This window comes from Perca flavescens, chromosome 9 (genome assembly GCF_004354835.1).
Source record: "Perca flavescens isolate YP-PL-M2 chromosome 9, PFLA_1.0, whole genome shotgun sequence".
Taxonomy (NCBI): domain Eukaryota; kingdom Metazoa; phylum Chordata; class Actinopteri; order Perciformes; family Percidae; genus Perca; species Perca flavescens.
In genome coordinates this window covers 25,199,548-25,213,391 of record NC_041339.1, presented here as the reverse complement: position 1 = coordinate 25,213,391, position 13,844 = coordinate 25,199,548, and the positions used below count along the sequence as shown (strand labels likewise).

Here is a 13,844-nt window from a genome sequence, read left to right as displayed (position 1 = left end):
GGAGTGTGTGCCTGTTCAGAAGGATTGCTTGGTTCCCAGTATTTGTTTTCCACAACTTTTTAACTATAAGCTCGGTTCAATTATTTTCATCTAGCTGTCACACATCCAGGTACCGATACCGGTAATTGAAATTTGGTTCCAGTACCCATCGGTACCTTTTTTGGTACTTCCCTCTGTAATGACAAAAAATGTATTTCAGTTGTAAAAGTGATTTGAAACCTATTTTTCCTATTTACTTAGAAAATGTTATTTAGTTAGAACATTTAATACTCCACACAACATAAAACCCCTCCCTCTCCCCTCCCAAGTCTGTAGCTACAACCTATCAAATCAGATAATTATTGATTTCTTACACTGGAACTTTTATTCTTGAATTTGTATCTTATTCTATTTTAGCCTTTTTTATTTCCTATCTCTTTTTAATTGCTCTTAGATGTTTTATGTAAACTACTTTTAATTGCATGTTGCTGAAATTTGCTATAGAAATAAAGTTGCCTTTCCCTACAACCTCCAGCCTGTCAGTCAGTCACCAGGGCATAGAGAGCACTGTTGTGCCTGCCTGTCTCAAAGGATGTGTTCTCTTAATACATCCATGCTTTCAGCTCGCAATTATATTATATTGCAGCAAACGCTATCTGCGTGGAGTTTTGAAAAGTGTAACCACACTTGCAACCACTTTACTGGCATTGCAGTGACTCACTTTGACTTAAAATGGAACTATTATGCTTTTCCCAATTTTCTGTCATATCTATGATGTTATATCGGATTTTTTTGAAACATGGCCAGAGCTTCAAATAACGAGGTAAACGTATTTGAGAGAAATCCCCATGAGCTAAAACGTTCAGATTTCCAAAGTTTAACAGTGTTTTCTACTCTCGGCTAGGTGTTACGCAACTTCAAGCCGGCCATCTATGATTGGTTATCTGCTCCAGGCAGCAACTACTGTTAGTAGTGGTTTTTTAAGCTACTGCGGTGTCAACATTGTCCTGCTTATGGCAGTAAAAGATGTAATCTTGGATGCCTGCCGATGTTGTTAATTCTCCCTAATTCTGGGTCACATTATTCCTTATTATTATGCAATATTTGGTTTAAAAGCCTTTATTTAGATTTATGACGGTAGAAAGTGCTGCTATATTGTATTAGTGTCCACTGCTAACTACAGTATAGCTGTGTGGTAACGCTAGATAGCTGTAATCTTGGCAGCCAGTGTTGGTCATTTCTCTCCAATTTCCAGAATCAGGAGACTCACAAACATGCGCTGGCCAATCAGAGCAGACTGTGCTTTTAAAGAGACAGGCGCTCCAACAGAGTGTCTAATACAGAGAGTGAATACAGGATTAGCAGCCACGGGCAGTAGGCCTATGATAAAAAATAAAGTGTTTTTGAACATTAAAGCATGTAAACATGTCCTAGTAGAATCACAAAATACAAGTATGAACCTGAAAATGCTATATAATAGGTCCACTTTAAACAAACTGCCAAGGTGTTGAGCTTCGCTCCATCTGCACCTCTGCATATGTGTGTGTATGTGTCGGAGCGGAGCTCCGCTCTCTGTCAACATGCAGAGAGGACAGATGCTGGCAGTTCTCCCAGGCACCATTTGATTTAACATGAATCGGTCATCTTTAGTAGGCTACCAACGTAATTTGCTTGTTACCCAACCCTACGGGCAAGGGAGGGGGGGAGCCGCCACAGCGCGTAGTGATGTGCCCCGGCCCCAGGCGAGAGAAGGAGGGAGCCAGGCTCAGCCTTAAACAGCATGCAGAACGGCTGCAGAAATGTAGCCTACACAACCGCCGGCAACAAAACAACGTGCTAGAGAGCCGAGGAGCCCTGCTGTTCATCTAACATGTGTCTGTGTAGGATTGTATTTGCATGTAAGGTAGACAGCAATAGCTTTTTGGTGGATGACCACATTTTGGCAAGTGACACCAGTAGCCGGTGAACCAGTCTAAAGCTGTCCAAAATGCAAAGACTTCATTCTCTGAATGTGCAGTTACTAAAAAATTTATATCTACAACACATTTCATAACCATCTGGCTAGTAGTTGTCAAGACTTCTTGCTCTTGACCAAACTGATGAATTTAAAGTCATTTAGTCACAAAGCTTTACATCTCACAGACATTCACCTTCTGCAGAAACTTCCAGAGAAGAGGCAGCTCCTCCTTTTGGTCATACTGCTCCACAATGTGTGTGAGGCTGAGCAATGAGAACCTCTCCCTGCAGCTCCACACCGCTGAGCTGTGGACCGGAGAGCCCTGCGGCAGCGACGTCAGGAAGCTACAATCATCACCGAAGGTCGTCCTCATGATGAAGTTGGAGGATACACGGGAGTCAGTCCTAATGCTGCCCTTTGCTTCTTGCAGGAATTGATCAAGATCCTATAGGCACAAAATATTGGTAGTATTAGGAGAGTTTAATGCAGCAATGGAAAAAATTGTATTGTGCAAAAGAAACCATAAAAATATCAGCATCCATCTGCAATACATATGAGAATATAAAGAGAAGTATTTATTAAAATATACATAATTCAATAATTATAATACAATTAGCTTATAATAAAAGTATTCTGATATTGACATTGATAACTGAGTATATGGCCATACATTATAACTATCAGTCAAACTGCCCATTTTCAAATATCATAAAAGCTTCATCGTCACTAAAAAAAGGAAAAGAAAAATGTAAAATGGTAAAAGGTGTTACCCTCAACAGAGGTGCCATAATATTTGCAGCCACAAAAGTCTCCCACATGTTTCTGGATGCTTTGGTTGTTAGGTAAGGATCAATACCAGCTAAAAAAAAGTCAAACAGAAAGTATTTTTGTAAAATGTACTGTTATGCATGTATGTATGTATGTAAAAATAAACAAACATTCAGAAATGGTAAGATCCTTTATACAAATACAGGTTTCTATGCCTATCCTACAGATTTTGAAAAATCCAATGGTACAAATTCTTATAATTTGTGTAGGTTGTGTGTCCGTCTTTTAGTTTAGGAGACAGAATATATATTAATTTAATTTAATATTTTTCAAAGTGCTTGACAAAATATTTACATATTGACAGAGGACAATAATCCTGGAACTGAACAAGCAAAAATGCCTCAGATGGTGGATTGGCAAGAATGAATATTATATGACTGACATAACGTGCATACACTTAGGTTTATCGATAACAGTTTATAGCACACAGCACTAGGTGCAATTGCTATTGGAGGTATTGTTTGTTCTTTATAAATTAGAGTGGGGTCTAGATCCACTCTATCTGTAAAGTGTCCTGAATTATTGTGCAACTAACAAACAATTATCGCAGTTGGTGAATGACTTACAGGGACTGGCCTGCAATAGCTCTTGAAGGGATCTGAGCACCAAGTGGACAGTTGTAACAGTGTCATCCACTCCTCTTCCCAGTGTCTGTGACAGCTGATTCAGATCCTTTCTTATGTGTAGACTGAGAAACAAACAAACATCCTCCACAGGTGGCTGGATGATGTGCTGGACAAACTAAAGATATAGAGATTGGGGGACAATGTCATAGATTCAAAAGAACAGCCACAATTAATAGTTATTTTATCTATTTTGCAGAGAGATTAGTATCTGGATAGAATCATTTGATACACCAGCTACACACAATGTCAACTCTGAAATATTGTTGGCACTTACATTCCAACAAAGTTACCTACGGCTCAAAAAGTGCAACACTTAGGCGTTGATATCTAATTTTGAGAGCAAGTCTTCATCTGCTCACCTGGGACTTCTCTGAGGCTCCCAGCAACATGGCCAAATGTGTAACCAGCCTGACCAGAGTGAAGGGACTTAGAGACATGTTTTTGGTGTCCAGGGCATCTGGGTTGTTTCTCCGGTCAGCGTCTCCTAGGATGTGGCCAGGCCTTGTGTTATCCCTAAAACAGATTACAATATCATTAAGTAAGTAGTTCGGGAGATTTGTATAAATGTAACTGTACCGGACATATATTACAACTACATTTAAAATCAGTTTAAAAAAAGGAGTCACAAATAATCATCCTAGTCTTGCTAATCTCACAATAATGATACTAATTTGATTTTGTTTAATATAAAACAGTTTTCCTAATATCCAAGTCAGTAGAATTTTGGAGTCTGGAGTAATCATGTGACATAAGAAATGTAGTTCCCATAAATCGCCATAATATGGGAAGCTGGAAATATACTAGTTTTTTTTTCTATTTAAAAACCATAAATATAAAAATACTGAACCTATATTGCTGTGGGTGGTCATTTATCTTATCAAAACAATCTATTTAAATTTAAATATTTGCTAATGCTTTAAAAACTATACAGCAAAACTGAAACTGTGTCTTTGTGGCCTTGCTTTTTTCCACCGACAAACTATCTATACTTAATACTTCAAATGATCCCTCGCTATATTATTACCCATCCAAAATCCTGTTTAATAATACTCACTGCTGAAGCTGAATTGGTCTGAATCCCTGCAAGGCCAAATGATTGTCTCCTCCAACCTCCTCGCCACACTCCAGACATCGGCCTCGCTGCATGGGCAGGCCGCACTGCAGAGGAACAGAGCAGATCAGTTCATTTTCTTAACTACTATATATGTCTGTAAACACTGTGCAAATAAATTAACTGGTACTGCAAACAAATTGCTTACCTCATCAACAAAGCATGGATGATTATTTGGACACACTGTGAAAAAACAATCAACCAATAAAAATAATCTTAAATCACCTGGGTTATTGAGACAGTTTATGTGACTTCTTTAGCATTTGATATGATGATGCAAATTCTAGAGCAATACAGATTATCCAAGGACTTTCAGACATCTGTTATAGAAAATTGTTTATTCAAGATAATTATTTGAGAAAACTAAGCTGCAAAAATGAAAAATGAAATTAAAATGGTGGTTTATTTATGAATGAATGATACTTACCATACCAAGTGAGCTGCCCGTAGTCTTGTTGTATGGCTGCTTGGGCAACAGCTAACATGTCATCAGGCATTGTGGGTATAAATGCCGCCTGTTAGGTAAAAAAAAAATGTAAATGTTCAAAAGTTCTCATGAAACTAACATGAAAATAATCATCAGTTTTTATTAAAGCTATGAGTATGTTAATGAGCTTTTCCTTCTTCAATCTGTCCACTTGAGTTTAAAAACATCCCTAGCACTAGATTATGCAAGGCACCATAAAGTTGTAAAATTGACAGCCTTCTGTCGTGTAACACCAAGGACAGTTGCAATGATCTAAAAAGTCCAATATGACACACGTTTACCTGCATATTTTCAGGAGACAGACCAAGTTGCTTGAGTGGCATCACCAGGAGATGAGTCCCAGTGAGCAGCACAGCTGCCAGATGCATGATCAGCTCGATGATATTGTTGTCCACAATAGTATGACTAGGGTACACGGCCAGGGCTCCCAACCTGTTGTGAACCAAGGCTGAGGCAAAATCCCTTACTTCTCTTTGATGTAAATACCTTGAGCCCTGGATGAGCTCTCCAAATGCCTGGCATCGCTACAGGGAAGATATAAGAAGACATACGGTGGCAATTTTTTTATATCAATATTGAACAATTTTCACTCAACATCTGGTTTAAATTACCTTACAGGCCACAAACAACAATGGTTGACATGCTTTAAGTAGCAAATGAGGCAGTACCTTTCATGAGGGATTAATTGATCCCCTGATTGTTGTTTACTCATAGTCACATTTTCAATTTGTAAATGAATAATCTACTACTATTTTCTGAATGATATTACCCAATGTTTAACTCTCAGCGGCATACTATTTTAATATTCTAAGATGTTTAATATATTATTCAGTTTCTACAATGGTGTATCTTATCCCTCTACGTACCTCGGGGGTTGGATGAATGCTTGTATTTGCAGATCTGTACAGAGTAGTAACTTCTCGGAAAAGCGCCAGGAGGATGAACATTGTTCGATTTCTTGGCGGTGCGGTGCATTTCTAAATCAATGTAAAACAACCAATAATTGAGTGAGCAGCTACTATTCAGACTGAATGGGTATTTGGTCCCAGTAACAACTATGGTAATAGAATAGATCTCAAGGAACATGTCAATGTGTTTTCAAGTTTTAGACATTTAACTGCACAGTTTTAGACTTTTAAATCTATATTTTCTTCATTCCAGGAAGTAAAGTAAATTTCCTAATATAGAGCAGCAGTGTTTGATTGATAAAAATGATTACTTGGGATGTAAAGTAGATTTGATTTGTAGTAAAAATGCTAAAAGATTCAAACTCATTGACATGTTATGTATTATATGCATTGTATAACTGAAAAGAAACAGCTTTTGTCATACACTACCCATATAGACTGCTGGTTGAAAAAAAAGATATTCTGTCCCTTGTGTCAAAACAATGTAACATTTACAGGAATGGGTCAAAAGTATTACTTGTAGCAGCAAAGAGTTTGGTAAATTAAATTTAAATACCTCACAGACGTCTTCTATCTGCTCGATATCACCGTCCACTACTGCCTTGGCAACTGCATCCCTTACTGCCTTGTATTCCTCTCCATAGGCAAGATACTGGTCCATGTGGCCTCCATCTTCATTCTGGTCACACCATAAAATGAGTTAGAGGAGCAAAAACAATAAATATGTAATATATCCAAATATATAGATATTAAATATATATGATCTGTCCTGTTGGCTCCCTGGTCCCAAAATAGTCTGATAAGTGGGATACATTTGACTCTGGTTTGTTTCCATGTTTAAGTAAGTAACAACATGCAAATAATAATATCAAATGATAGTGCCTTGTTAATGATTTGCCCTACTGACTGCATCATGTAATACTGTACTTTTTTTTTTTTTATATAGTAGATTTGCTCATGAATGGTGGTGTACCTGCTGATGGATCTCTGTAGGGAAAAGCCAGCTGAACTGTGGTTGTTTCACCAGAGTCTGGACGGATTCAACACCCTCCCATTCGCTAAGTTTGCGAATCAGATAAACGCGGTACCAATCATTTCCACTGTCCTCACAGAACTTAATCACCATGTTCAGGAAATCTTCTGCTCCATCTGGGACATTGTTGTCTGCAACAGCAACACAGTCCAATAAACTCTTAATTTCTGTTATTGCTAACCAATGCAAACTGTCAGCAGTAGTGAAGTTATCTCTTACCAGACAGCTTGTCACTGATAACCTGGGCAGCCATGGTGAGGGACAGGCGCAATCGTGCGATGTGCTGCAGATGTTGAATAGACACTGTTGCTGAAACAGAAGTACCATCAGCCAAAAAGTTGTGCAGGAATTGTGTTTCATCATTGTAAAATGGCTTCAGCTCTTCAGCCGTGTCAGATTCTTGAGGCATTTTCTCCCACATGGAGTCCTGCAAAGAAAAGATGTTGAACTGTTATTTCAACTGACTCGTGCCAGCAATGAGCAGAAACTGAAATAACAGTTTGTGATACAGCTGACATCCAAACTCCTCCTGAACCCTTCCTTTCACATTCAGATACTGTAGGGCAGTGGTAGACAAATAGCAGCCTGTGGGCCAAATCCGGCTCTCTAGCAAAAGTATCTGCCCCCCTGACAAAACACAACCTTTCACTTTCAAAGCTTACATCAAAACTTTTGCATGCTTTTGCACATATCATGCAAATCCAAAATATGACCTTTTAAAAGGTCCAATATGTAATATACAGTATTTACTGTAATAAATCCAAAAATGACCCCAATGCATCATCAGATATTAAGGATATTAAGGGCTGTAAATTGGGAAGAGAGGACCGTGAGTTTGCAGTGTGTTTAGCGATTGTTGCTTTGAATTTAAGTACTGCAGTAACTATTTTAAACACTAGCTGTCAGTATTACATATTGCACCTTTAACATATAACACTGCAAACCCATGATGAGGGCAATCAATATATCAATACATTTTATTCTTAAATGCATCAAAAGAAACAAAAAAACATTTACACCTACAGTCAAACACTCTGTAAAAAGCAAATAGTAATAATTCAGATGTCTAATGTCCTGCTAGAAAAATAATTTGGTTTTAGGAGATTACACTTAGTATTGAGTGTGAACTTTTCTTTCAACTGTATCTATCTGATACATTTCTACACTATTCAACATAATGAAACAGTACTGTTATATATTTGTTTAAAATGTTTTACCTCTAAGCAGTTGATGTACAAGGCATAAAGCTCTGCTTTATCACCCTCATCCACAAATATGCTTTCTTCAACAGATGACAAATGCTGCTGCAAATATTCCTGGACTTCATCAAAGCTGAAACACAGTCAGGTTCATCATACACTTGATACAATGCAGAAGAGCTTCAAAATGTGCAGAAGAGCAGATTAAATCTATTCCAACATTTTCTCACAACCGAATCCTTCAATGTCATTAAAGCAGCAATGCTGTCAAACTCTGTTGTACTGTTGCTGACAGAGCTGCCATTTATATCTAACAGACAGCATCATTTACATTCATTTGTGTAGTTTTGACAGCATTTAGTTTACCTGAACTTCAGAAGCAGTTTGAGGATCACAGATCGCACGACTGGGTTTTTATCGAGTGACTCGTCAAAAGGCGACAGATCTTTGGTGTGAATCTGTTTATGTTCTAGTTTGAAATATGATTAAGAGTAAATATCAGCAACATATTAAAATTGAAGGGATAAAAGAAATTAAGATAAAATATAAAGAAAGATAAATAATTAGTTTCAAAAAACAAAAACTAAATTGTATTTAAAGGTACCCCATAATAGGAATGTACTGTACAAAATGGTCAAAGCTGTCACATAGTATCAGAAAAATAAAGGTTCATTAGAAAAGAAGAAAATAAAGAGGACACATGCAGTATATATGATACATGATGCTTCTTTGAGCTCTACAAGTGGTACCTGTCTCAACCATCAGGTAGGACAACAGGTGGGTGATGATACGTGTTTCTGGTGGCGTATTGTCCTTGAAGCACACAGCGGAGAGCAGATCAATGAAGAAACCATTGCAACGCCGCCTAAATTCTGCATTTTTCTTGATAGAAACACTGCAGAGTCACAAAAATCAAATGCAACATAAAAATGAAAAGTCAAGGTGAGGAAGTTCTATCTGTGTTTATAAGAAAATCTCCAAATAAGTTTACTGATTCCCCAAAGATCAAACTCTGTCAGGGGACTTTCTTGCTTGAATTTACATGCCACTGTACGTCTTCTTAGTGATACTGTGTTTCACAGTGAGATCTACTGAATCACATATTTTCACACCCACTACATAATAAGCAAGTCTATTATATACTACGACTGCACACACACATACAGGATAGGTGAATGCACAATAGAAAATCACTGAGTGATATTCGTCTCACTGCTCAGTGCCTGAGTGTACATATTTCTTACATGACGGGTGGCTCATTAAACAAAGCTGCTAAACACTGTACAGTGCAAAAAAGGCTCCTGTGCACTTAATAACCACAGTGGTGCATTGAGTAAAAGCCAATAATCAAGTTCATATAGCTTTCATCACCTTAATAGTCTAACTCTAAGAGCTCTCCAGTGGCTATTCTGTAAGTGACTCTGAGAAGACAGTTTCACCTTTTTACAGGTGTTTTATATATATATATATATATATATATATATATATATATATATATATATATATACAGTACAGGCCAAAGGTTTGGACACACCTTCTCATTCAATGTGTTTCTTTATTTTCATGACTATTTACATTGTAGATTCTCATTGAAGGCATCACAACTATGAATGAACACATGTGTAATTATGTACTTAACAAAAAAGTGTGAAATAACTGAAAACATGTCTTATATTTTAGATTCTTCAAAGTAGCCACCCTTTGCTTTTTTGATAACTCTGCAAACCCTTGGTGTTCTCTCAATGAGCTTCATGAAGTAGTCACCTGAAATGGTTTTCACTTCACAGGTGTGCCTTGTCAGGGTTAATTAGTGGAATTTTTTCCCTTATTAATAAAAAAGCAAAGGGTGGCTACTTTGAAGAATCTAAAATATAAGACATGTTTTCAGTTATTTCACACTTTTTTGTTAAGTACATAATTCCCTATGTGTTCATTCATAGTTTTGATGCCTTCAGTGAGAATCTACAATGTAAATAGTCGTGAAAATAAAATGGAAATGCATTGAATGAGAAGGTGTGTCCAAACTTTTGGCCTGTACATATATATATATATATATATATATATATATATATATATATATATATATATATATATATATATATATATATATATATATATATATATACTGTAAACTCACCTGATATCTTCAGAGACATGTGGTTGAAAGTCATTTGGTAAATGCTGCCTGCAATTGGGACAGGACGTCTGTCCTGCATCAAGGCTCTCCTTGATGCATGTTGAGCAGTAGATGTGATGGCATGGCAGCTCTACAGGGTCCTGAGGCTCCCTCATGCACACCCCACACTGAAGTCCAAACCTTGGTGAAAATAAATCCAGAGGTCAACCAGATTCACTGAAGTGCAGCGAAAGAACATTCTTCACTATTTCATTTAAAATAACTGAACTGTCAAATTAACAAGCCCTTACCGAAACATCTGATCACTTGCCCCCTGCTTACAGGATTTCAGTACTTCAATCACAGCTTGAAAAGCCTTCATTGATTTTACATCAGAGTTTCCCTCCAGAACCTTTGAAATAGGTGAGAAACAATGGACATAAATAAAACAAAAGCCATAATGGTAATTGTTCACTTTTTTTTAGTTGGCTGATGTTATGTAAAATATAACAGCATAAAGACCATTATGAGACACCAAAATTAAATGGGTTAAAAAATGAACCTGGGTCACATTGGATGAAGGCCACATTGATTAAAAATCTACTCACCTTGCTTAAGGTGTTAGTGTGATTCAGGACCAGTGTTCTGAGCTGATTCTCATCATTATGGAAACCCAGCAGCATGTGATCCACAAACAATGAAAGGATGTAGATGCGCTTCCAGCCATTACTATAATATATTACAGACCATAATCACAGTTAGTGTGTTGTAGAAATATATGCAGATTCACTATCCTCCAAGGCGGTATTTTATATCAGTGCTGGGTTTTTCCAGGAAATTGGTAAGCAGAAATATATGGCCTTTGCGATGAGAAAGAGCACCACTGCTAGATTTGCCTGAAACTTAATAAGTTAAATATTGTATTTCATAAAATACTTTTAGGTGTGGTGGGCCGCATAAGCCCACCACACCCACAAAAGCTGTCACAAAGTCTTTCTAAGTCCTGCTTTTCCATTCTGCCTGTTCCTGCATTACTAATATAATTTCAGTAATATTATACACGTTTCAATCTTAGTAATGCGAGTTACAATGCATTATACCTGAAATTAAGTGGTGTTCATTCTTTAAGAATTCACCAACACCGCAAAACATTTCGGCACCAAAGGAAAAAGATCAGAGTAAAAAAGCCAAGTTATTTCCTGTTGCTGGAATTTGATATATATAAACTTGTCAGGAATTAATGTTTAGGCTTGTATTAAGATATCAGTTTAGTGTCTTTTGAGTAATGAGCTGATAGTGAAAATACTGACACGTGACATGAGGGGGCTGTGTTTGTGTGATGCTGATATAACCCAGAATTGCAGGACTGTCCAAAGTGATTTGAGGAGATTGCTTCCGGCTAGAGGCAGCGGGAACAACCTCAAGCTAACTACTCAGAACCCTACTGCAGACAAACACGTTGAAAGACATTCTTGTTTTTCCACAACACAAACTATTGTAAATACACCTTTTAAAACCTGAATTAGAACAATAAGGAAGAGCGGGGCGGGGCTGGTCTGGCGAAGACACAGGCCCGAAGCACCAGAGTGATCACCGAGGCAGCAGCCATCTTCAGACAAGAAAACCATGCAGATTCAGTTTACACAGCACAAACCCCTCGAGAAGTAGGAAAGACAAACACTTATCCATAGGTACATAAATGTGTCTTGTTAAAGCTAGCTAACCTGGCTTGTATAACAAAGACACAGAACTACTAAAGGCTAGCCTAGCCAGTAACATTAATTGTACTGTCTCCTCTCCTACCTAAGAGGGGTTGTGCTGTGTTGAATCACTCACCCAGCTGCCGTGTCATTTCAATTTGCGTTCTGGGGCTGGGCCTGCTGGCATCAGTCATTGGAAGTGTTGCTTAATTAGCAGTTTGTTTATATTAATTTAGTGTCTTTTGATCTGGATAGCTGATGGGTTTTTCAGGAAGTAGGCAGGGTCAGTATGAAGTGCACATATGAGGGGGCGTGTTGGTTGATCTGATATAGCCTAGTGCGGTAGGAGCACTGAGGAGATTAATTTGAGGAATTATTTGAAGAAGCGGAGGAGAACACTGCAAGCAAGCCCAACGCTGAAAGCCACATACACTAGAGACAAACATTTTGGAATAGGGACTTTTCTTTCTTGTATCACACATCACAAATGTCTTTTTTAAACTGATTTAAATGTGGAAACTGGGGTAGATCATCAGAATTTTTTATGACTTGTGAGTTGCTGAATTTATAGCAGGGACTCGACTTGACTTGCTTGATTCTCACCACAGTGACTTGAGATTTGAAGGTTAAGACTTGAGACTTGCATGTGTGACTTAGTCCCACCTCTGCAAAAAACCTTTCACACATATGGGCAATTTAAAATTCCCAAATAACTGAATCTGCTTGTGACCAGACTGTAGGATAACCGGACTCCGCCAGATGGATCGCTTCGCATTTGCTCGGCATATCCATCTGGGAACTTTCCGTTGGAGAACTTTTGGGAAGGTGTGAAAATACTGGTTAGCTGATTGGATGAACCATCTGTCTATCACCTATGTTGGTGATAGACGGGCCAAATCAACCAATCAGATCCACGAAGCATATGAAAATACAACCACAAGCCCGCCCCTGCTGCTGCAGGCAAAGCATAGCTCGTTAGCTCAGCAAGCAAGCAACATGTCGGTAAAGGATATTTGCCGTTTGTGTAACGAGAATTTAGGAATAAAAGACACCATTTCAGGTTCCCGGACTGCTGTCTGAAAATACTGGTTAGCTGATTGGATAAACCATCTGTCTATCACCACCCAGAGCCATTTCTCTATCACTCTGTCACCACCTAACCCGCCTTAAAACCAACGCTGATTGGCCCGGTCGTTTGGTTAACGGCTCCAAATTTTCTCTATCTCAAGATGCCAGACTGATCTGCGAGTGGAAAACTGGAGCTCGCGAGATCAGGACGGTCTCACGAGGCTAACTGTAGGAGGGAACAAGAGCATCCAGACAACATTCATGACCACATTTCAGTGCATCAGTATCTTACCTGACATCATGGAGTCTTTCTTTGCATCGCTCTCCATATTGTTTGGTGTTATGTTGAGAGCAAATCAACTCCAAAGAGGCTTGAAGCCTCTTCACCTGCTTCAGCCATTGCTGGCATAGGGCATCAGTATCGAAATTAGCAGACTCCAGGCATTCAACACATGCCTTCGCTGCATGGACATCCAAAACCTACAGGACACCAAAACAGTTTGGAAATTATTCAGTAATTTTGAAAAGCTCCTGTGAAAAAAGCCCAATAATGTAAAAAACATCTTAATAAAAGCCTTTCAAATATGACAGAATTAAAGGGTTGTTAATATTAGATTTTTGGGTACAAAAAGCATTTACTGAAGGTCCTCTCTGGTCGGGGATTTTTTTATTAATACATTTCTGTGGCATTCTTACAACTCTAGTGAATTTTGGAAGCAAATCTACTTTTTACCATGTATTTTAGTGTTCTGTATCCAGCAGACCACCATATCAGACAATCATTTTTTATCTCTGTGACAACATACTTTGCATGATTTACATCTTTGGGGTG

At 38.1% G+C, this 13,844-nt stretch overlaps 1 protein-coding gene across 2 annotated transcripts in view; it reads right to left on the bottom strand.

The window, feature by feature from the left end:
* The window catches only part of LOC114560947 (E3 ubiquitin-protein ligase rnf213-alpha), a 65,161-nt gene that overhangs the window by 14,863 nt on the left and 36,454 nt on the right, over nucleotides 1–13,844 (bottom strand). For both annotated transcript variants that reach the window (XM_028586577.1, XM_028586578.1), the window contains 19 exons: nucleotides 13,305–13,492; nucleotides 10,853–10,973; nucleotides 10,556–10,656; nucleotides 10,266–10,445; nucleotides 8,878–9,023; nucleotides 8,495–8,597; nucleotides 8,147–8,261; nucleotides 7,149–7,356; nucleotides 6,870–7,060; nucleotides 6,453–6,575; nucleotides 5,855–5,965; nucleotides 5,270–5,512; nucleotides 4,929–5,016; nucleotides 4,650–4,684; nucleotides 4,445–4,548; nucleotides 3,750–3,903; nucleotides 3,331–3,505; nucleotides 2,707–2,795; nucleotides 2,130–2,381 (listed from right to left, as the gene is read on the bottom strand). In XM_028586577.1, coding sequence (XP_028442378.1) covers nucleotides 2,130–2,381; nucleotides 2,707–2,795; nucleotides 3,331–3,505; nucleotides 3,750–3,903; nucleotides 4,445–4,548; nucleotides 4,650–4,684; nucleotides 4,929–5,016; nucleotides 5,270–5,512; nucleotides 5,855–5,965; nucleotides 6,453–6,575; nucleotides 6,870–7,060; nucleotides 7,149–7,356; nucleotides 8,147–8,261; nucleotides 8,495–8,597; nucleotides 8,878–9,023; nucleotides 10,266–10,445; nucleotides 10,556–10,656; nucleotides 10,853–10,973; nucleotides 13,305–13,492 — 2,727 coding nt within the window. The remainder of the gene's footprint in view (nucleotides 1–2,129; nucleotides 2,382–2,706; nucleotides 2,796–3,330; nucleotides 3,506–3,749; nucleotides 3,904–4,444; nucleotides 4,549–4,649; nucleotides 4,685–4,928; nucleotides 5,017–5,269; nucleotides 5,513–5,854; nucleotides 5,966–6,452; nucleotides 6,576–6,869; nucleotides 7,061–7,148; nucleotides 7,357–8,146; nucleotides 8,262–8,494; nucleotides 8,598–8,877; nucleotides 9,024–10,265; nucleotides 10,446–10,555; nucleotides 10,657–10,852; nucleotides 10,974–13,304; nucleotides 13,493–13,844) is intronic.